We start from the raw sequence: 25,545 nt of genomic DNA on the forward strand, positions 1-25,545 counted from the left end.
AAATACAGTAAGGTCTTTCCCTTTTGAAAAAGGAAAGACCTTAATAATAATAATAATAATAATAAACAGAAGAAATACAGTAAGGTCTTTCCCTTTTGAAAAAGGAAAGACCTTAATAATAAACAAACGAATAACAGTAAGGTCTTTCCATTAAGAAAGGAAAGACCTTAATAATTATAATAATAATAATAATCAGAAGAAGAAATACAGTAAGGTCTTTCCTTATAGAAAAAGGAAAGACCTTAATTATAAGTCACCGTACGGCCTTTAACACTGAGCAAAACTAATACCGCATAGTAAACAATGAAAGCCATGAAATAACACATGTAAAACAACGTGAAAACAAACGGCCTAATTCATGTTTAAAACCATAAACATAAACAAACAACAATCACTAAATCACAGGCTCCTGACTTGGTACAAACACATACAAAATGCTGCGGGGTCAATTATGTTTGCCGGCGCAGCCCCGTCCCTTTTTCCCCCACAAAAAGAGGGGTCAGTGGTGTTACAGTACAACATATATACCATCAAATAAAAAGGGCTAACTCATCAAATCAATAACAAGCATATAAACACCTTAAAACACAAAAGAAACAAGGTACAGATCTGAAAGTAGAAGCAGTTAGTGCAGGTTAGTTCAAAGCCATTACATCTAATAATTGATGTGTCTCAGGTTAATGGCTCTTTTCTGTTGTTCATTTAAAAATTAGTTTTCAAAATTCAAATTTACTGAAAGATCACCAAATTCAAGGACTTGAACCATAATTTTGTTTATCTATATTCTAGGTTTAACACAAACAGAAATTGAAGGACATTTGATGGAAGGTACCTTTGTGGAAACACCTGCTGTACAGGCTTGTATCAAACTACTGGAAACGAACTCACTTCTTGTGCTAACAGGGGCAGCTGGTACAGGAAAAAGTAGAAACAGCTTAGAAATACTACACCAGTTCCGGGTCAAACATCCGGGATATGAAACAGTTAAACTTACAAACTTGCATGATTTTGCTGATGTGGTTACGGCTGAGGAAAAGCTGGTCATATTGTTTGAAGATATTTTTGGTAGAACTAATACAAAGTTTAAGGAGAATACAGATATTCAAATTATCGATAGATTACATGCATGCACTATTAAGGGTAATATTAAGGTTATCTTAACAGTACGAAATACAATTAGAACGTCTTGTCAATGGGTTTTAATCTCACACAAAATATTCCATGGTACGTGTGAAGTAGATCTTAGTTCACAAAAATTCAAAATGACCAAAACTGAAAAGAAATCGCTACTTTCAAAATATTTTGTGGTAAATAATTTTCGTCTTCTTGAAGTTGATGATCAAGAAAACTATTTTGAAGAAACAATTTTGGATCCTCAAATAGCTGTCACTATTAATCGAGAAACATTGAACAAAATAGTTGAATCAGAACCATTTCTTGGTTTCCCTGAAGCTTGTTCTTTATTTACGGGCAACAGAAAACTCACTCGTCTTGGTTTAAGTTTCTTCAAACACCCATCCAAATATTTATTTGAAGAAATTGAGAAACTTAGGATTAATGGAGCTGACAATCACCAGGACAGAATGTCTTATATAACACTAGTTTACATATTTTTAAACGACGATGTTCTTGACCCAGAAGATATAGACAGTGAAAAATGTCTTGAAATATCAGAGTCATGCTATGGGAGCTCATATAAAAAATTTCCAACATGCCATATTAGAGATGCTGCAAATTGGATGATAGGCAAATATCTGACATTACAATGCGATAAAGATACATATCACTTCCAGCATCAAACCATATTAGAAAGTATCTTAATATCATATAGTAGAATCGATCAGAATCTAATCTTGTCAAGGCTAAGCTTTGATTTTATAAGAGAGTTGGTACGACTTCAAAATTATTTCTTGAAAGAAGGTGAGATCGTGATGAAAATATCTCCAAAATATTATCCAAAACTTGCTGACCGAATAATAAAAATAGTGCAATCGGAATATTTTAACAATTCATTGTCAATCACTATTCAGTTGTTGTGTGATTCAGACATAATAAGAGAAAATGATGAACGTTTCGTCAAATGTTTGATTGACAAAGCACACGATGTTTATTTTCAGCCAGACTATGCTTTACAGTCATATACAACGAACAACGGTGAATTCAGACTTTGCAAACTTTATTTACCTGCGCTTTTTCTGGGGCGTATTGTGCAGCAAAGAGAAATGATTAAAACTATTTCTCTGTTGCTTGATCATGTGAAGTTCATCTTGAGTTCTGATACTGGAGACGACATTAAATTTGTCTGTAATTCAACCCTGTCAGAAGCATTTTTACATGTTTGTGAATTAGAAAGCAATGAAAAGATTTTAGACAATGTATGGGAATCTGTTGAGAAATTGAATAAGTTAAAAATGAAAGAATACATGAGAAATGTTATCAGTACAGTATGTTCCAGATGTCCAGTAACAACGATGAAATGGATGTTGAACAACATTGACCGAAGTACATTTGAAATGAAGCATTTAATAAATAGGGCCTGTGAATTCAAAAGACTTGATGTTGTACAGTTGATATGCGCAACTGTAAACCATGACCAGCTTGACTTTACATCAGCCTTTCTTCTGGCATTAAATAATGTCAGGAACGACCCAGATGGGCTAGTTTCAAAATGGTTGATAAAGAACATTGGTCATCAATTATTTGATATGAAAAAAATTACAAGTCAAGTTCTTGTAGTTGGTTGTGTCGACGATTTGAAGTTTTTATTGCAAAACGTTGATAACAACATTTTAGACATGAAGTTAGTGTTCACTCAAGTGTGTAAAGAGGAGAGGCACATCGTAGAAAGTTTTTTGAAATGGATGGTAACGAATGTAGAAAGGGAAAAGTTGAATACACTTGAAATGTTGATTTTGGCATGTATGGCCCAGGACATGGCAGTGGTTAAGAACTTGATGAATAATGTCGATCATAATCTCTTGGAAATCACGTATGTGTTAAAGTCTGCGATAAGTAGTGATTGGCGAGGAAGCAACAGAGATTTAATAGAATGGCTTTTCTTACATGTTGATATGAAACATATCGACATGATGCACATCATAGATATAGCTTTTAAAGAAGGACGATATGAAGAGATTAAGATATTGATACCATGTAGTAAAGACAATCTTGTTAGTATTAACAATATTCTGAAAAATGCATGTGAAAACATACAAATAGAACTTATAAAAGTTGTGTTGTCTGTTGTTGATCATATCAGACTTAACATCAGAGACGCTGTTAGATCAGTTTGTGTATTATCGAAAATAGATTTATTAGAATTTTTCTTGTATAATGTAGATTATAGTTTATATGACGCAAACTACGTAATGGAAGTCTCCTGTAGGTATGGATGGGTCCATATTGTGAAGTGGTTGTTAGACAACGTTGAATATTCATCGTTTGATATACCTTCAGCGATGAATATTGTGTTACGTAGACAGTTTGGGGAATCTGATAAAGCGTTGGTAAGACTTTTTCTACAATATCCTCTTCAGGACAAAGTTCAAATAACTGAAATAATACAAGACTGTTGTTGGTTGGACATGCTAGATGTAGTGAAATGGATGTTGAAAAATATTGATCAAAATCAACTTGACATGAAATCGGTTATGAATACAGCCTGTATTCGAAATAATGTTCAGCTGGTCCAATGGTTATTATCGAATGTAAGCACTAACTTGTTAGACTTGCCTTCTGCATTTAATAACACCATACATGCAAACCATCCTGTTTTGAATGTTTCTCTGGTAAAGATTTTGATAGGTAATATCGATCATAAGCTAATTGATATGGCAAGCTTATTAAAGATAGGATGTGAGCAATTTTGGTATGACATTGTTGAATGGGTCTTAGAAAATGCAGATCATACACTATTAGATGTAAAAGAAGAGATGAACATATTTTACGACAATTGGAAGTATGACTTCACCATATGCTGCGATGAGGAAATTAGTAATAGAAGGGAAAAGTATGAACCCTTGATGATACTGATTCTTGAGAAAGTAAATCATAACTCACTTGACTTACAGAAAGTATTTTATACAGCATGTCAATATGGTGCATTAGAAGTTGTCACATTAGTTTTAGAAAATAGCAGTCATGAAATGTTGGATATGAACAAAGCAATGAATATAGTTTACGAGAGTTGGAAGATTGAATTCTCCTTCTGCTGTGGCGGAGATATTAATGATATAAGTAAAAAGTATGTTCCTTTGGTGAAATTGATTCTTGAAAAAGTGCATCATGACTTTCTTGACTTAAATATGGTATTGAATCAAGCATGTCGTTATGGTTGTATAGACGTTGTCACTTTTGTGTTAGAAACCGTCGATCATGAAAAGGTAGATGTAACTGAAGCAATCAACAGAGTAAACTCACTGGGGGACAACGGCAATAATGATAGTATTAGAAAAATTTATGAGACTTTAATCAAACTCATTATCAAGAAGACAAATCATGACTCTCTTGACTTGAAAAAAGTATTAAATCAAGCCTGTTGGTTTAGTTGTTTAGAAATTGTCAAATTTTTGATAGAAAATATCGATCATGAAAAGTTGGATTTAACGGAAGCAGTAAACAAACTTTGCAGGGACTATGACGATGATAATACTGTTCAAATTGAAAAATGCGAACCTTTGATCAAACTGATTCTTGAGAAAATGAATCTTAACTCACTTGACTTGACAAAAGTATTGAATCAAGCATGTCGGTATGGTTATCTAGACGTTGTCAAGTTTGTGTTAGACAATATCGATCATGAAAAATTAGATCTTAATGAAGCAATGAATATGGCATACGACCAACGTGGTAACAATATCTTAGGCTGTAGAAAACAAAAGTATGAGCCTCTGATCAAACTGATTCTCGAGCAAGTAAATCATACCTCACTTGACTTGAAAAAAGTGTTCAATCAAGCATGTCTGTATGGTTGTTCAGACGTTTTCACGTTCATGTTAGAAAATATCGATCATGAAAAGTTAGATATAATGAAAGCAGTAAACAATGCATTCAGCATATTTTGGGACGATGATAATTGTGAGCAAAGAGAAAAGAAGGAATCGTTGATCAAACTGATTCTCGAAAAAGTGGATCATGACTTTCTTGACTTGAAAGAGATAATGAAAATAGCATGTCGTTATGTTTATCAAGATGTTGTCTCGTTTTTGTTGGAAAATACCAATCATGAAAAGTTAGATATAATGAAAGCAGTAAACATTGCATACAGTTCAATCAGTGACGAAGATGACGACGAGGATGATATTTACGAGAAAAGAGAAAAGAAGGAACCGTTAATCAAACTGATTCTCGAAAAAGTGGATCATGACTTACTTGACTTGAAAGAGATAATGAACGAAGCATGGTTTTATGGTTTTCAAGACGTTGTCACGTTTTTGTTGGAAAATGCCGATCATGAAAAGTTAGATATAATGAAAGTAGTAAACATTGCATACAGCCCATTTTGTGACAGTGATGATATCAATGAGCAAGGAGATAAGAAGGAACCTATGATCAAACTGATTCTCGAAAAAGTGGATCACGACTTACTTGACTTGAAAGAGATAATGAACGAAGCTTGTCGTTATTGTTATTTAGATGTTGTCACGTTTTTGTTGGAAAATGCCGATCATGAAAAGTTAGATATAATGAAAGCAGTAAACAGTGCATACAAATCATTTTGGTACGAGGATGATATTGATGAGCAAAGAGAAAAGAATGAACATTTAATCAAACTTATTCTCGAAAAAGTGGATCATGACTTACTTGACTTGAAAGAGATAATGAAAATAGCATGTCGTTATGTTTATCAAGATGTTGTCTCGTTTTTGTTGGAAAATACCAATCATGAAAAGTTAGATATAATGAAAGCAGTAAACATTGCATACAGTTCAATCAGTGACGAAGATGACGACGAGGATGATATTTACGAGAAAAGAGAAAAGAAGGAACCGTTAATCAAACTGATTCTCGAAAAAGTGGATCATGACTTACTTGACTTGAAAGAGATCATGAATAAAGCATGTCAATATGGTTATCAAGACGTTGTCACGATTTTGTTGGAAAATACCAATCATGAAAAGTTAGATATAATGAAAGTAGTAAACATTGCATACAGTTCAATCAGTGACGAAGATGACGACGAGGATGATATTTACGAGAAAAGAGAAAAGAAGGAACCGTTAATCAAACTGATTCTTGAAAAAGTGGATCATGACTTACTTGACTTGAATGAGATAATGAACGAAGCATGTTTTTGTGGTTTTCAAGACGTTGTCACGTTTTTGTTGGAAAATACCGATCATGAAAAGTTAGATATAATGAAAGCAGTAAACAGTGCATACAAATCATTTTGGTACAAGGATATTATTTATGAACATTTGATCATACTGATTCTCGAAAAAGTGGATCATGACTTACTTGACTCGAAAGAGATAATGAGCGAAGCATGTTTTTATGGTTTTCAAAGACGTTGTCACGTTTTTGTTGGAAAATACCAATCATGAAAAGTTAGATATAATGAAAGCAGTAAACAGTGCATACAAATCATTTTGGTACGAGGATGATATTGATGAGCAAAGAGAAAAGAATGAACATTTAATCAAACTTATTCTCGAAAAAGTGGATCATGACTTACTTGACTTGAAAGAGATAATGAAAATAGCATGTCGTTATGTTTATCAAGATGTTGTCTCGTTTTTGTTGGAAAATACCAATCATGAAAAGTTAGATATAATGAAAGCAGTAAACATTGCATACAGTTCAATCAGTGACGAAGATGACGACGAGGATGATATTTACGAGAAAAGAGAAAAGAAGGAACCGTTAATCAAACTGATTCTCGAAAAAGTGGATCATGACTTACTTGACTTGAAAGAGATCATGAATAAAGCATGTCAATATGGTTATCAAGACGTTGTCACGATTTTGTTGGAAAATACCAATCATGAAAAGTTAGATATAATGAAAGTAGTAAACATTGCATACAGTTCAATCAGTGACGAAGATGACGACGAGGATGATATTTACGAGAAAAGAGAAAAGAAGGAACCGTTAATCAAACTGATTCTTGAAAAAGTGGATCATGACTTACTTGACTTGAATGAGATAATGAACGAAGCATGTTTTTGTGGTTTTCAAGACGTTGTCACGTTTTTGTTGGAAAATACCGATCATGAAAAGTTAGATATAATGAAAGCAGTAAACAGTGCATACAAATCATTTTGGTACAAGGATATTATTTATGAACATTTGATCATACTGATTCTCGAAAAAGTGGATCATGACTTACTTGACTCGAAAGAGATAATGAGCGAAGCATGTTTTTATGGTTTTCAAGACGTTGTCACGTTTTTGTTGGAAAATACCAATCATGAAAAGCTAGATATAATGAAAGCAGTAAAAAATGCACTCGGTCTATTTCAGGACGATGATAATATCAATGAGCAAAGAGAAACGAGGGAATCTATGATCAAACTGATTCTCGAAAAAGTGGATCACGACTTTCTTGTCTTGAAAGAGATAATGAACAAAGCATGTCAATATGGTTATCAAAACGTTGTCACGTTTTTGTTGGAAAAAACCAATCATGAAAAGTTAGATATAATGAAAGCAGTAAACAGTGCATACAACTCATTTTGGTACAAGGATGATATTTATAAACATTTGATCATACTGATTCTCGAAAAAGTGGATCATGACTTACTTGACTTGAAAGAGATAATGAACAAAGCATGTCAATATGGTTATCAAAACGTTGTCACGTTTTTGTTGGAAAAAACCAATCATGAAAAGTTAGATATAATGAAAGCAGTAAAAAATGCATACGATCCATTTCGGGACGATGATGATATCAATGAGCAAAGAGAAAAGAGGGAATCTATGATCAAACTGATTCTCGAAAAAGTGGATCACGACTTTCTTGTTTTGAAAGAGATAATGAACGAAGCATGTCGTTATGGTTATTTAGCCGTTGTCACGTTTCTGTTGGAAAATTTCGTTCATGAAAAACTAGATATAATGAAAGCAGTAAACAGTGCATACAGCTCAAACAAGGGTGGGGATTACGACGAGGATGATATCAATGATCAAAGAGAAAAGAAGGAACCGTTAATCAGACTGATTCTCGAAAAAGTGAATAATGACTTACTTGACTTGAAGGAGATAATAGACGACGCATTTTGTTATGGTTATCTAGATGTTGTCACGTTTTTGTTAGAAAACACCGATCATGAAAAGTTGCATATAATGGAAGCAGTAAACAAAGCATGCAACCAATCGATAGATGAGGAAACTGACGACAATAGTAGTAATGAAAAACTTATAAAAATATTATTACAGAAAGTAAAAACTGACCTACTTGATATGGAGATACTGATGAACGAAGCCTGTAGAAACGGTTGGTTAGATATTGTCAGATGGTTAATTGAAAATATTGATCATGCTATGTTTGATGTAGACACTGCAATCACTGTTTTTATTCTTCATGATAGCGACGAAACTCTTGACATTTTCGTGTTAATATTACAAAACATAAGTCCAAATTTGTTTAATATAGGAACTGTTATCGAACAAGCTTCTCGTCTGAACCACACTGACAAAGTTTTGTGGTTATTACAAAATAAGGATAGTTCATTATTTGAAATGAAATATGTGATGAATGAGGCTTGCCGAAATAGTAATCTACAGATAATAAAATACGTCATGGAAAATATGGACAAAGATTGTTTCGATGTTAGGACGGCAATGAATAAAGCATGTCGCAGTTCAAAACCGAATTCTCTAGTAGCAGTAAAATGGCTTTTGGAAAATATTCCACATGATATGTTAGATTTGGAAAGCGCAATGAACAATGCATGTCGTTATGAAATAATTGATGTTGTTGTATGGTTCTGGACAACACTAGATAGAAAATTGTTTAATGTAAAAACCGCATGGAACAATGCATGTTATAATTGTAACGAGGCATTACTATCATACCTAATCAACAATATGGACGAAAACATGTTGGATAAATCCAAGGCAATGTCGCAGGCTTGTCGGAATTATGAGGGAGGAGATAAGGTTATTGCATTGCTTTTTGAACAACCAAACATGAACACAGCAGAAAACTGTAAAAATGTACTGAAAGAAGCGTGCGTTCGCTCTAATCGACCTATAGTAGAGTGGTTGTTGGAAAATACTGATATTCAACCATCAGAATTAAAAGAAACGCTAATATACGCTATCAAAGCTACTACAAATAAATCAAATGATGAAGATAAATCTGATCACGAAGTTCTTGTTTGGCTTATGATAAAGCATCAAAAGATTAAAAAACTTGATCGAAATGATTTGTCTGATGTTATGGAAGCTGTAAGCAGTATAGGACAGTTAGACATGGTACAATGGCTTTTGCACAACACAGAACAAAGCATGTTTAATATGCGGGTTATCATTAACACGGCCTGTGAACTTGGAAAATTTGAAATCGTTGATTGGTTTCTGCAGAACATTGATTTAACAAACACTGACGTGCAAACAGTGATGGTAGAATCATGTGGTTATGGCTGGTTAACAATCGTAAAATTGCTATGGTCAAAATTTCAAAAGGAAAATTTTGATATGAAGACTTCAATGGACGAGGCTTGTTCATATGGTCGATATGAGATTGTAAAATTTCTTCTGGAAAATGTTGATTCTAAGTTTCTCGATACTAATTTAGTATTAGAGAAAGCGTGTGGGTACGGATGGAAAGATATTATCCTTTGGTTGTTTGCCAATGTAGGTAATATATCTATTAATTTAGAGGCATGCATGTTTGAAGCGTGCGTGCAAGGTAGACTTGAAATAGTTGAACTATTGATTTCAAAATATGGTATAAATAACTTTGATGTGGACATATTGATTGGTATATCATGTAAGAACAGTGGCAACAGAGGTGTCATGAAGTTTCTAATCGAAAACTTTGACCTTACACAATCACATATAAATATCATTGTTAGAACTGCATGCAAATATGGTTGGACGGAAATCTTAACATCGATTTTAGATAGTTGCAAACATAACAAAAATCTCATGGAAGAAGCCATAAAAAATGCTTGTTATAGCGGCGAAACTGAAATTGTTAAAATACTTCTCGATAAAGTTGATGTAAGCTTCGTAGAAATAAAAAATGCCATGAGTATCTCATGCCAGAAAGGTTGGGACGAAATAGTTTCAATACTGATAGAACGAGTTGACCATTCTCTGTTTGATCTTACTGGTGCGATGAACGAGGCATGTCGGTGTGGAGAAGCAGACATTGTTGAGTTATTGATTCAGAAGGTTAATCACAAATTCTTTAACTTCGAGAATGCTGTAATGGAAGCATGTCAAAGTCATTTAAATGAAAACTTAGTACTTATTTTGCTTAAATATATTAACAATTCAACAAGGGATATAGAAGAAATGTCTAAAAAAGCACGCGAATATGGATGGCGTAAAGTGAGTTCCCGTTTGAAAAGGATGAGTTACAACGAAAACAAAATTTTTCTATAATGCCCACCAACTTAATTTTCTTATACGCTATATTGGCGCTAGAATTATTGTGCAGCAACAATGATCAGTGAACTATAAAATTGTATTAAAAATTAGAATTGACTTCAAATAAAAAAAAAATGCATATTGAGCAGGCAGATTAAGTGGATGGGACAACAACTGCAGAGTTTACTCCCTTTATCAAAACATTTACCTGTGAATGTAGTGATTTCACACTATCACCTTTCTATGTTCAGTAAACCGATTCCAACGAGTGTGTAGCTAAAGGTAGAATCTTTGGTTAGCTTCCTTGCTGGCTAAACCATGAAATCATAATTAGGTATGGTACATCTGGCTTTTTGATGGAGTCAATAGTTAAGCAGAGAACCAATCAGAATTAAGTCAGTTTTAATAAAGTGACTTTTTTTAAGTCAGTTTAACAATAAGTTTTCCATCAAAATTAAAATTAAGTGATAATTATAAGCTCATTCACAAGCATGTTGTAGGTGTGTTTGATTTGCGAATTTTATTTTGTTTATTTTGATAAATGGTGAAAAATTAACTGAAAGCTGAAATTCTTCGTCAGACATTACAAATAATAATATATTTTACTTGTCTGTTGAATTTGCTACATCAAGTTAATAAAATGTAGTCGGATATGTTTGACAAGTGCTAACCGTATTTACTTTTACAAATACACTTATGTTTACAATACACCCGGACAGGTAAAAAAAGACTGCAAGGTGTCCAAAAGTACATATGGCCTGATCATTCAATCTACAAATGTAGGTCAGATTAAATCTAACTGAAGTAGAGACATACAAATTGTTCTTCATGGCTGCATTATTCATATGAAACTAATCGGTAAGGTAATGTTAACGGACCAAGTGGATGATCATAAACTCTTCAACTTTCAATTTCAAACTGCATTTGTTTGCTGTTTTTTTTCGTTGCATTTTTAACTAAATAAAAGGCCCACAACCGTGCATATATATGAAGAAAAGACACTAAGATTACGTGGAGAATACACCAAAGACACTCATTAACTAAACTGCCTATTCACGGCGTAATTATTAATAAAAAACGTTACTCCGCTTCTTATTTATTGTAATAAAAAGATTTTTAATTCAATCAAAGATTTAGAAATGAAATTTCATTTGCAAAGTAGTCTAGGAAAACCTTTGTATCGAACTTACTTATATTACAAATAATAATCAGGCCATTGATATAAATGTTTTCATTGGATGATAAAATGGCGCTTTGCTCCTCTCAATTTTAATGTAATAATCAGTTCATGATTGAGCAAGGAAGCTAATCAAAGATTCTACCTTTAGCTACACACTCGTTGGAATCGGATGTAAACAGGCTTCAAAACAGTAATTTGGAATACATTTTCAACATTTCACATCATAATGAACATACAAACTAAGTTTCATGTTAATGTTTCCACTTCTTAATGGGTAAATATCCTAGCCGAAAACTGTAATTTGAAACGGAACGAACTAACGGAAAATTGGAAAATTTTATAGTGTATAAAATATAATAGCCCTTACTACCGTAGGCGCAGTAAATAAAGTAAAGGTTTTCATAAATACGAAATTACATTGAAGAAAAATTGCAATCAAATGAAAGCATTGATTGAATGCCATCTTGAATAAGTGAGTACTAATTGCATCAAGGAAATCATAAGTCGTTGTTTAGTATAACTTCAGTATATGAACACCATCATAAATTTTAAAAAAAGGGGAAAGTCAATGAATACAATACCAAATATCATTCAATAATACCCTTTCTTTCAGTTGTCCTTTTGTAAAATCATTCACAGGTTTTACTTTATCTGTATATATAGGATAGGAAAATTTATGTCTCGTGGTACGTTGAAAATATGCTTATTAGTATGATATTTAGTAATTTCTTTTTTTTTTGTGAATGATTTCAATATTTCATTTTGCAGTATGTGAAATTGATTATGTTAATCAAACTAGTTAAAGTAGAGTTTTAGAAAATGTAACTTTTCAAGTTGTACATATGCATAGTTTCAGTTAAATACTGTTTTGTTATGATTTTTAATGTATGTGATTATTATCATTTTTGCTTTTATGATTACTTTTCATTTTCTCATTATGTAATTGACATTATTATCATACTTACAAAATTGTTTAGGGCACTCAGCTTGTTACCATTTAAAGTTTTGGACATTTATAAAATTTCATCACTGTTTGTTTCAGGTTTTTAATGTCAGGTAAATTCCCTTAATTACAGAAATATTATGATGTATAGTTAAATGTTTATACATCTCTGTAAATATACACTATCATCGTCATGTAACACGCAATTATTGAAGTGCATTCAATGTTTTCTCCGTTGTTGGTTAACATTATTTTTTTGATTAGTTGTTTATATATTTCAGTAAAAGCGTTTTTGTTAGGTCATATTTTTTTCATATTTATAAAGTTTTGCTACCTTTTGTTTTTAGTTTTTATGTTACAGTACGTTGTTGACATCATCATATTGTATAAAAGTTAAGCTTTCATTAATTCTAAAAAAAAATCGATGTAACTTTAAAAACGGTTTTTTGGAGAGATTGTATTTTCACTTAGTATGTCATTGTTTCTGACTTTTTATGCCCCCGCCGTAGCGGAGAGGGCATAATATTTTCCCTTGTCCGTCCGTACGTCCGTCGGTCCCAAAATTTGTTCGCGTTCTCTAACTTTAGTTAACCTCAACTAAATGATGTTATAAATCTTGTACACAATGCTTATTACCGCAAAACACAGATCAAGTTTAAATAATTGTGGCGTAACTTTAACCGTTCTAAAGTTATGCCCTTTACAAAGGGAAAAATTGACGAAATTTTCGTTTTCCATTCACTAACTTAAGTTTGCTTCAACCAAATGTTATAAAACGTATACACAATGCTAATTACCCAAAAACTCAGTTTAAGTAAGAATTTGGGTAGCTTGTTACTGTCCTTAAGGTATGTCTCTTTCTAATTTTAGATGCAAGCTTGAACATCATCTGTGTCCCATTGACTCATTCCCCAATCATTTTGTGATTGTATTTGTACATATATAGTATGTCATTGGCTTTGATTTTTTTTGTGATTGTATTTGTACTTAGTATGTCATTGATTTTAATTTTTCATGTAATTGTATTTGTACATAGTATGTCATTGTTTTGAATTTTTGATGTGATTGTATTTGTACATAGTATGTCATTGGCTATGGTTTTGTTTGGTGATTGTATTTGTACTTAGTATATCTTTGGCTTTGATTTTTTTGTGATTGTATTTGTACTTAGTATGAAATTGGTTTTAATTATTTATGTGATTATATTTGTACTTAACATGTCATTGATTCTGATTTTTTATGTGATTGTATTTCTGCTTTATATTTCATTGGTTTTGATGTTTTTCGTGAGACAAATCAGCCATATTTGTAAGTTATGTAAGCCATTGTAAGATAATATTATGTGGTGTTATCTATTTTCTGTTTGAAGAATTTGCATATTCCATGTCAAAGTGATAAACCAATTCATTATAAAAAAAATGAGATGAAGTATGATCGCCAACGAGACAGCTATCAGTGCAGGTCCAAAATGTCAAAAATGTACAGACGTAGCTATAGGTCAGCATCGCTATTCAACAATGAGCAAAATCCATACCGTTCAGTCGGCTTTAGATATCCCTCAATTGGTAATATGGAAAATGTGATTTTTCCCCTTAAAGGTGCATTATGTAAATAACTTTGTAGATTTTTTAAAAATCTTAAAGAGCTTGGGTATTTAGGAATGATGCGGTCGTGTTATTTTATGAAACTGTAATTGGAATATTTACTGATTTTGTTTAATGTCATTGCAATATGAGTATATTATGATGAATAAACATTCCCTTTACTTTGTGTTTGTTGCTTTCTGTAATGGAGCTGCACAACTCCGAATTATAACCGGTAAATCAAAAGCCACTGTCATTATAACAACTTCTCTGCAAAAGGAATTGCGGGATATATAAACATACTTTTTCATGCGAGCAGATATTAGACGCTGAAATAAATTCAGTACAGATGTTCTTGTTTGTAAAAGAGAGACAAAAGATACCAAAGGGACATTCAAACCCATAAGTCAAAAATAAACTGACAAAACCATGGCCAACAATGAAAAATACAAACAAACAAACAACAGCACACAAAACACCACATAGAAAACTATAGACTTAGCAACACGAATCCTATCGAAACCTGGGGGTGATCTCAGGTGATTCGGTAGAGTTAATCCGGTTTTGACATCATTTCAATGATTCATTGGTCAAATTTGAGTATTTCATGTAAGTATAAAAAAGAAGATGTGGTATGATTGCGAATGAGACAACTCTTCATAAGAGACCAAACGACATAGAAATTAACAACTATAGGTCACCGTACGGCCTTCAACAATGAGCAAAGTCCATACCGCATAGTCAGCTAAAGGATTGCTTGACCTTGAACTCATTCTCGTGATGCATTGGTTAAAATTAAGTGTTTTTCGATAGGTCTGTTTTTCATATACTATAATCAATAGATTAACAATATGTGTTCGATTGAGAGATTGTAAGGCGTCCAAATCCTTCTGACAGGGTTCATCTGATGCAATATGTTGTGAAGTTTCGGTACATTCAGTGACTATAATAAAAAAAAAATGAGAAACATTATAACTGTTGTTTATATACATATATCATGTTTGGCTTATATCTTATTTTATACTTGTATAACCTTTTATCTTACTTTCCATACATTTCTATGAATATGATAGGTTTTAAACCGCTTGGTGACCGTGTATATTCCATATTAGGTTAGTAGGCGGGGCTTATTTCAATACACGGTTAGAAGTGGTATTATGGCCCTTGTTGCAAATAATACGGTGTTGAGGAAAAATATTAAAGGTTTCAACAGACGATGAAATTGATAATGAAAGTTGAAATAAATTCATAAAACATATCCAAAGCTCACATGCTGTTATTTTTTACGTTTGTTTTTGTATAGACCAATAGATGTAGGTTCCTAATACCATCGGTATTGAAGACTTGATCACTTTTATAGGCCACTAGTCTAAATACCACATGTTAAGATTAAATCATGTTAAAATATTTACATGTGAAATTTACAATATGGCAAAATTCAAGGTACTGTATTCATATGATTTGCACCACGTGACTTTGGCCATTTTGATTAAATTACTTCCCCTAGTTTTAGATTGAAAAGATAAATTATGTCTAATTTGCGGATAATCCAGTCTTTTTCCGTCATGAATCTAAAACTAATGTGTCTTTGAAAACTTTCTGTGGCGGATATTTACAAAATTGTTGTGTATTTCTGAGGAAAAATGCTTAAAATTTGACTTTTTACGAAATGGGCAGGTTGAAATCATCATGTTTTTAAAAGAATTTAGCCGAAAACTTAAGAAAGCAGGTAAGTTAAAACTTATTTACAGTGGAGTCCCCGGTGTCTGCACGGCCGGAGATATCAACACAGTAACACAAATAAAATCGTTCTTGTTATTGTTTTACCCTTCCGAAGGGATAAAAAAAAGAATAAAACTGTTAAAGAATTAATTGATAACTGCAATTCCGTGATTGTCAATATTTGGCTAATTTCCATTAAAAAAATACATTATCAGATAGAATTTGTTTTATTTAAGTCAAATTTATATCATCCTTGGCAGTGTGTTTGGTTCAAATTCAGCTATTTCTTCGTAGTATAAAATCTTTCCTTTATTCAAAATAAGCTATTTTTGGAAGGCATGCGCGAAATCATCGGACATTGGAGGAACTCTCATAACTGGGGTTCCCTAATTTTGGACACACATTACACAAAATCTTGAGGGGGAAACCAAACAAACAGAAGATTTTATGAAATAAAAGTATGTTATGAGTGTGTTCACACAATATTATCTAATTATTGGTTTTATCAGTTGAATGAAGTGAAGTCATAAGTCTTAGATTCGCGGATACACCGGCCTGCACCGTAACTTTAAAATTCAACCTACAAGGTGTTTCCCTATATATGCGGACAAATCATGAACACTATCTTGTTGTATCTTAATTTCTATTTTGAATCTTGCTTTTTTAGAACTTTTACTTGTTTCGTTCTTTAATATAGCAATTATACTACGATTACGCTTCCGATTTTTAAACTAAAAAGGCCGAAAGTTTTCAAAGTAGACAATGTTCATTTGTACACGAGCAGAAGCCAAAAAACTTGTACAATTCACCTATATACGGACAAATTGTTGATTCGACATAGGAATTGGCATAATGGCATTTTTATTTAGGGGCATGTATAATCCTATAATAAAGGCTGCCGTCATGTCAAGGCAAAATAGCCGCTATGCAAATTAGCAAAGTACCCTTAATTTTGCCATATGCATAATATTTTCTCGTTAAAATCACGTCAAAATTGTACATGTGATAATAATTTTACATTTAAAAGTGAATATCATGTTAGCAGACTAAAACGTGATTATCACGTGAGAATCTCATGTTTTTAGAATACACGTGATATTAACATTTGACATGTGTGATACACACGTAGGAATAACATAGCTCTCACGTAATGAGGACAAACGTTAAACACACGTTGAAAAAAATTGCCTGTGTAGTCGGTAAGATAAATTCGTTACATAGTGTGCTAGTGACCTCATACGATATATATGGGGTCAGTAAATTCCATATGGAGATTCCAGCGTCTCTCTCACCACATATGGAATTTACTGATCCCATATATATCGTATTTAATTTAGGTCACTAATTCAAGCATGATCAGTAAAACAGGCGAGACATTTCAGCGTGTACACTTTTGTTAACATTATATATAACTACAATATCTGAATACATAAATATGAGTATGCACTATCCACATGAGGTGTACGCAGATGAATGTCACCGAACGGTCTTCAACAAAGAGCAAACCTTAACTCTTTATGGAGTGTTGTATTTATCAAAAATGAATGTTGATGCTATTTTAGACGTGTAGGGGGCATATTTAACAAGTACACTAAATGTTCACTATACACCATTGCGTGAGAAATATTCTATGCACAACGGCTAATTTAATCTCTGATCCATTATTAATTAGACAATATATTGTCATTTTTATTTTGCATATTTGTTTTTGGATAAAATATGGTTGCTGCTTGTAATCACTTGTTACCAGAGGCATGTGATTAAATACCTCTGTTAAGTTAACCGTTTCAAAACAGTGACATTACAATATATGTACACACATAGAGTTGAAAATCATATGTTCGTCAAATGAATATTGGTTAGTTCTTATGACTAATTAATATTCACAATTTCTTAAATGATATAAAGAGTGCAAGTCTGAGTTTTTATTTATTTTAAATAAAGCTATCAAAATATCAAAATTAAACATATCATTATATTAGTAATAAAGTTAAAGGGACATGACATCGAGGTGGCAATCAATACTTACATGTATAAGTTGGAACAATACGTGGAAGCATTTGACAAAACGAATAAAGAAAATACATATGAAGAGCTACTGTAATGTTGCTACACTATCCTTTGACATAAAAAAAAGTTTTCTTTATTTTCCCAAATTTTACCTATAAATAGACTTAGATTTTTGGCACTTAACATTACACTTTAAAACTAATACTAGTAACACGTTCGCCAGTGAGACACAATCGTGTTCTAAACATTTCTTATCACAGCAATGTTTCGCAATCTTTGTCATTTTGATGTTATTGTCGTATGGGAAAATTATTGCTATTTCATAGACTTTTCTATAACTAAATTTCATTACTGAGGTTTCTATTACCTTTGGGATTTGCCAACAAGAATGTTTGAGGCAAGTTAAAGGGGACATACTATTGCTTTTTTATAATAATAATCAGTATCAAATTCTAGAATCGCCATTCTGAAATCCGAGGACACAATCGATATATCAATTATGGATACTACGGTAGGCAGACGTCCAATCCTGTTTCTTTGCACAAAATTTGATAGCATTCGTTTCACACAATGCGAACTCTAAAATGTTGCTACTGAAAACAAAAAACAAAAAATTGTTAACTTGGTGTTTACCTATTCGACTCAGAATCTACAAATCTTTTTAATTTTTTTTAACACACTTAACAATCTGTCAAACTTACGAACAATCCTAAAGATATTGAGTTTAACTTATTCACAATAAAAAGAACCCACTAATTAAACACTTGTAAAATGCAGGCGAATATTTAGTTGAAAGTAAATAACAAAAATACCGAACTCCGAGGGAAATTCATAACGGAAAGTCCCTATCAAATGGCAAAATCAAAATCTCAAAGACATCAAACGAATGGATAACAACTGTCATTTTCCTGACTTAGTACAGACATTTTATTCAAATTTACCTTAATAAAAAAGGGGGGTGCTCAAACAACTTCAATTTATTTGGTAACTAAAAGTTTATTGCAGACTTATAATTAGATATTATGAAAAAGTGACATTCTAAAAGCTGTATGTTTTAAATTGAAAAGAGGTAAAACACAGGGAATTAATTAATCTTTATTCCTCGCATGTCGAATTGTCTTAGGAGAAAAAAACCAGCAGCGTATTTAGCGGTATGACTCTCATTTCGTTTTCATGTACCCTATCTTTTATGAAAATATACGAGAGTCAAGAACGAGTCTTTTGTAACGCGTGTATCGCGTACTACATTTCAATCCTGGGATCAACAATGAATTTATTTATATAACTTTTAATGTAAATGGAGAGTTGTCAGGCCTATAGGCCAAGTGTTAGTCTTTCTCATTCTCTTCAAATTCCTTGATGTTTATTGAAGTGCCGTATAGAAGGTGTTTTTATATTTCTCATAAAATTTAAGGCAATTATTTTGTAGTTTTTAATCATAAATTTATCGAGACTAATTTTTTTTATATTCTGCTAAGATTTTAAGATTTGTTCTTGTTTATAAGAAGGAAAGTTTGTAATATATTCACCACTATAGTTGTAGAACTAGTAATTATGCCCGGTTTTCGACCTTACTTGAAAACAGTAGGTTTTTTTTCACAAAGTTGTTTCTGTTTGTTTGTTCACTTTTGAAACATTGAAGATATTTTAGCAAACTTGGTATCAAATGAAAGCTTGAATTGTTAAGATATTTTTGAAATACTGTTTCAGTGAATAAATTTCAATTGTATGCAAATTTATGATGTGTCAAAAAGCGTAAACATGGTAAAGTTTGGCCTTGAAGACTTTTAAAATAGCCAAAAAAAAATTAGATTTGCAGAATATTCATAACTTCCAATTCCAGGTTAAGTTTTTATATGAAAAAGAGTACTCAGTCAGCTTCAAAATCTATTAAAGTTGCGTTTTGAGGTATATCTCAGCATTTTTTTTTCTTTTGACAAAATGTTATTTACAAATATATATTTACGATAAAATTTAATAGGTTAATACAAATTTTCACTAAAAGAGGGACGAAAGATACCAGAGGGACAGTCAAACTCATAGATCTTTCTGTACATAAAAATGGTGTTCGGCACCCTAGTAGCATGTGTGCATGCTTGACTTTGATTGTCTTTCTCATTAGTTTCTTTGTTAATCTGTGTTCATTGGTGACAACAATTTTTGATTGGTGTCAACAATTGTTGATTTCAGATTGGCACCAAATACTCAAAATAAATAGAATTTTATCACCATTGTATCTTTTATTTAAGATTTGGTTAAATGTTTGCGATAGTTTTAAAGAAGAAGCTATTTGTATTAATTTCAAACATTGTTCTACATGAATTTATGTTCCCGAGTGGTATTCATCTTTTATTTTATTAGATACCGGTAAGCACCAAAAACTGAAAATTAGAAGAAGCACCCCTCGCGCATATGTGCTTATCTGGTTTTATTGTTTAAGATGGTTTATGATTAGCTTTTGTATGTTCTACCATATGGTTCTATTATGTTACAACATGGTGGTCATTAATATTATTTCATTTTGGCAGAACAAAAATAAAAAATTATAATTATACTTATCAGCATAAGATCATTCTAGTATCTTTTGTGGAAGATTTTGTTTAAATGTTGGAGATGGTTATCTGAGAAAGAGCTGTTTGTGCGCATTTCGCAAAGAGTTCTATGTGAAACTCTGTTTCTTAGTGCCAACTATCTTTGATTTGGATAGGCACAAAAACTAAAAACTCCGTATTCACAATGCTAAGCCATTTTGCATACAGTTAAGGTTCCAATAAACTGACCTAATAACAAACTAATACAACACTGATGTATCTGTCCCCGGAAACAGTACGCCGAAGTCCCGCTTTTTCGCCTTCTTCGATGCGAGGAAAAAATCTTGAGTTGCCCATTGACAGTCTATGTTATGTCAAATCATAATTGCTCGGAGATCCTGCATAATGTTTCTGCCACCTTACCTTACAGTTAACATGTACACGGTTGATGTCTGTTTACCAATCTAAAGATAATGCACAACGTGCAAAACAATGAACTGGTCTCATTTAGTGTATAGAACTTTAATAGTAATCTCAGGGAGGGAGCTGAACCCATTTATAAACTTGCCATAAATTGTATAAGTTTGTAAAAAAAACTGTATGAAAAACCTGTTCAAAAGCTTTGTGAAAGTCGATGAAGAGACCATAGGAGGTTATGGTGAAATTATTCAATGCAAATTAGAGATAATAGCACCTAATGCTTTCTTATAGACATGTATATCTAATATATTTACAACCCTTATCTCGTCAGAATTTTCGCAATGAATAAAGCAGCGCAATTTTTTTTTGCATTCACATTAATGAGAATCCAGACAATTTAATTTTATATTATTTTATATTAGTATTGACCGATTCCAGAGCATAAGATATACGTTTTGGAATAACCTACATCATATATGCTCGAGTTAAAGAAAACATCGGAAATTTCAAAGCTATGAACACCTGAACAGTACTGGACCAATGTTTACTTGTGGTATTGCAGCGATATAGTACTTACTATAAATGAATAATTTATAATGTGACTTCTTTTACCACAATCACAAATTGGTTGATATATACGATGTGTCTGTGTCTAAACTAACTAATGACATTCTTACCACGTCTAAGATTGTGTCGACTATTATATTATGTGTGTCTGCGTTTCTCTTTAATGAGTGTTCTTGCGTGTGTTTGTGATGTATTTCTGACGCGAAGTGTTGTCATTAAAGCGAAATTATTTAACATTGCCATATAAGTTGGAGGTTTAGTTTGCCATTTAACAGGTTGAACCCACCATTTTTTTTTCTAAAATGTCAGGAATATGGCAGTTGTTATTAAATAGTTCGTTTCTATATTTTTGTTTCACTTCAGTGTTCCTGTTGTCCCTTTGCTTTCCTCTTATAGTTGATGTGTTTCCCTCGGTTTTAGTTTGTAACCCGGATTCGTTTTCTCTCAATCAATTTATCACCATTGCATAGCAGTATACTACTGTTGCCTTTATTAAATCAATATTCAATATTCAAGTTGTGCAACTACTGAAGCATCGGAAGTGTATGCAATTTGTTTATTTGGTACCCGGTTTTATGAGGTTTCAAAAAGCGTTATTTCTGCATCGAATAGTTATCAAAGGTACCAGGATTATAATTTAATACGCCAGACGCGCGTTTCGTCTACATAAGACTCATCAGTGACGCTCAGATCAAAATAGTTATAAAGCCAAACAAGTAAAAAGTTGAAGAGCATGGAGGACCCAAAATTTCAAAAAGTTGTGCCAAATACGGCTAAGGTAATCTATGCCTGAGATGAGAAAATCCTTAGTTTTTCAAAAAATTCAAAGGTTTTAAACAGGAAGACTCCCATAGCCTAAAATGAATAGGATTTGCGTACGAAAGAAAATTCACAACTTTCCAATTTCAGGTTAGGTCTAAATTTACAAAACCATAAGTACTCAAACATCTTCAATATCTATCAAAGATGTGTTTTTAGATATTTTTCTGCATTTGCTTTTCCTTTGATAAAATTTTAATTACAAAAATGCATTTACAGTCAAAAGTGAAAAGGACCCTTTTTTACTTAAACAATGATAAACATTGTGCAAATCAATTGCTTGCTTCTGAAATAGCAAAACATAATCTCAGTATATTGATGCATTAATTCAGTTCGAAAGACTGCAAATCAAGAGTTGGTTCTCTTTATATATATGTTCGTTTGTATTGTCAATATTTTGTATGAGCTATTTTTCTTTAGTTAGTGTTTAATATACTGATCATTATAATGATTTTGCCAGAATGAGTCCTCTATTGGTAACAAGCTTATTTACCTTGATATATATATAATAACTAAATGCTCATTAAAGTTTGTATAACCTCTCAAAATAGAATTTTAATTTGTGATCCATTGTATTGTATAATAAAATTGAGAATGGAAGGGGGAATGTGTCAACAAAGAGACAACAACCCGACCATAGAGCAGACAACAGCCGAAGGCCACCAATAGTCTTCAATGCAGCGAGAAACTCCCGCACCCGGAGGCGTCCTTCAGCTGGCCCCTAAACAAATATGTATACTAGTTCAGTGATAATGGACGTCATACTTAACTCCGAATTATACACAAGAAACTAAAATTAAAAATCATACAATACTAACAAAGGCCATAGGTTCCTGACTTGGGACAGGCGCAAAATTGCGACGGGGTTAAACATGTTTTTTGAGATCTCAACCCTCCCCCTATACCTCCAGCCAATGCAGAAAAAATAAACGCACAACAATATGCACAGTAAAACTCAGTTTAAGAGAAGTCCGAGTCCGATGTCAGAATATGAAACAAAAGAAAATAAACAAAATGACAATAATACATAAATACCAACAGACTACTAGCAGTTACTGACATACCAGCTCCAGACCTCAATTAAACTGATTGAAGGATTATGTCTTCATCATATGAATATCAGGCACAAACCCTCCTGTTAGGGGTTTAGTATTATACCGTCATGAAATATATGAGAAGAACATAACCCGTGTCATGCCAACAACTGGTTTTAGAATAAATGTGTTTAATTCCGATGCAAAGACCCTATGAGTGAATCAATATTAAAGCCAAAATATGCAATCTTTAATGACCTGTATCACGCCAACTACTGGTTCAAACAGCGGTATACTACTGTTGCCTTTATTTAGAATAAAATTTTGATATTTGATATTTGACATAGAATGTCTATATACAAAGTATTTCTCACAAATATCTAAATTCAAACTGTTTTAAATTGTAAAATAAAAATTGCATATTCGGTGAATTTTTGTAATATATTAAGATCATTTTGCAATCAAAACTCTCATTTCAAAGACTTTTATTCGTCTAGTTATGTATTTAAAGTTATTGCTGCTAATTGAATGAAAAGTATCCAATAAAAAGGAATGTTTTGTTTTGTAAATGGCCAACACATTAAAATCGATTGTGTTTAGTCAGGTATTTGACGTGCTATTCATAAGACTGTAATGTGACATATATGAAAACCTTGAACTGTAACACACCTTTACAAAATTCAAGCAGTAAACCGCATAGGAGACAAGTAACACTGTATATTTAATAATTTTGTAAAGATTTTCCAGTGTAAACAAATAGTGTTCGTTGCGAGTTTGTAAACAATTTTTAAAAACAATAAACGAGGACATTTTTAACATGGGAAACTCAACCCGAATTTTTTAAATGTAGGCGTTTCGAAAAAAAAAGGGGCATGCAGTAAATGTTATAAAATGTTTCGGTTAATGCACTTTGAAAGTGTATTGTATTAATTCATCCGTTGATATATATATATATATATATATATATACACATATCCGAAATGTATGAGCTTTTAATGCTAAGAATAATAGAAAATCACACATTATATTGTCGGGTAAAGATAACCTTATTTGATAGATTTATTTGTCCGTTAGAATCTGTATTTTTTATTCCCCCATCTGTGTCAGTTTTTTATACACAAAGATGATATTATTGCACACCTAGCAGTCTGATTTATAGGTGCCTAGATAAGTCTGAAAGTTGCCGGTATTATTTTTTGTTTGCTCGTTGTCGAAGTGCTCCTTTTAAAAGTGAGATGAAGAACAGCAGTGAAAGTATAACCTATCGACTTTAAATAGTGAAAATATTGTTCAATAAGCGTATTATTTAAATGTTTGCTTCCATTGTAAACCGTCAATTCTGCTGTCAAACGTCTGACATGAATGTTGTCTGATTTTGAATATCCCTGTTATGTGTTAAAATGGTCAATGGTTTTGCCTTATTAACATAGTGTCCAAATTCTGGTGTTAATATTCTGAATTTATTAGTTACTGATACTTTTTGAACAATGAATTCAAATTTTCTTTTTATAAAATTTAGTGATTGAACGCAAAAGACATATTTTTTACAACAAAGTTTCGGAAAAAATTCAAAATTTTCCTCCACTTCAATATTTCACTTAAGGTATCGGTATTTTTCGTGAATTATTTAAAATTGTTTCAATAGCAAACGCTTTTTTCCTCCGAATTTTTTAAGATATTATTAGGTTTCTTCTTTGATTTTTATTTTATTTGAAAAGAATGTTTTACAACGTAAATGCCTAATTATATAATAACAATTGATATATTTAAACTGTAAAAATCTAAACCTTCATAAAGATTACGATAAGAGTTAAAAATATCATTTTTTTTAAAAAAGACTCAAACACATATCTTCTAAAGATCGGTGACATAGAGGTAGTCTAAAGTAGTCGGCCCATTGTTTCTCTAGTCATAATAATGATCTGTTAAACCAAAATAACATGAAGTCGGAACAATTCATTTTTGAAAAAACAAATGTAAAACAACAAGAACAAACTTCTACGACTTGCATGGCGATGATAAAACTATGAGTATTTGTTCATGTTCGAAACACCCCTTGATAGATTTAGATCAATTCTTACAACTTATTAGATGGAATCTTTTTTTATAAAAATGATGTTCATTGGGGCAAAATTAAGATATATGCTTGTCTCCTGTTTTTTGTTAGAAACAAATAGACCATGTCTTCTTTGACTGT

General features: G+C 32.2%; 1 protein-coding gene across 1 annotated transcript in view; it reads left to right on the top strand.

Moving 5' to 3' along the window:
- Positions 1–14,427, top strand: part of LOC127699102 (uncharacterized) — an 88,463-nt gene extending 74,036 nt beyond the window's left edge. The window contains exon 4 of the mRNA XM_052202838.1: positions 790–14,427. Coding sequence (XP_052058798.1) covers positions 6,493–10,554 — 4,062 coding nt within the window. The 5' untranslated portion in view covers positions 790–6,492 and the 3' untranslated portion in view covers positions 10,555–14,427. The remainder of the gene's footprint in view (positions 1–789) is intronic.
- The last annotated feature ends 11,118 nt before the right edge of the window (positions 14,428–25,545 follow it).

The sequence above is a fragment of the Mytilus californianus genome, unplaced genomic scaffold (assembly GCF_021869535.1).
Source record: "Mytilus californianus isolate M0D057914Y unplaced genomic scaffold, xbMytCali1.0.p SCAF_4, whole genome shotgun sequence".
Lineage (NCBI taxonomy): Eukaryota > Metazoa > Mollusca > Bivalvia > Mytilida > Mytilidae > Mytilus > Mytilus californianus.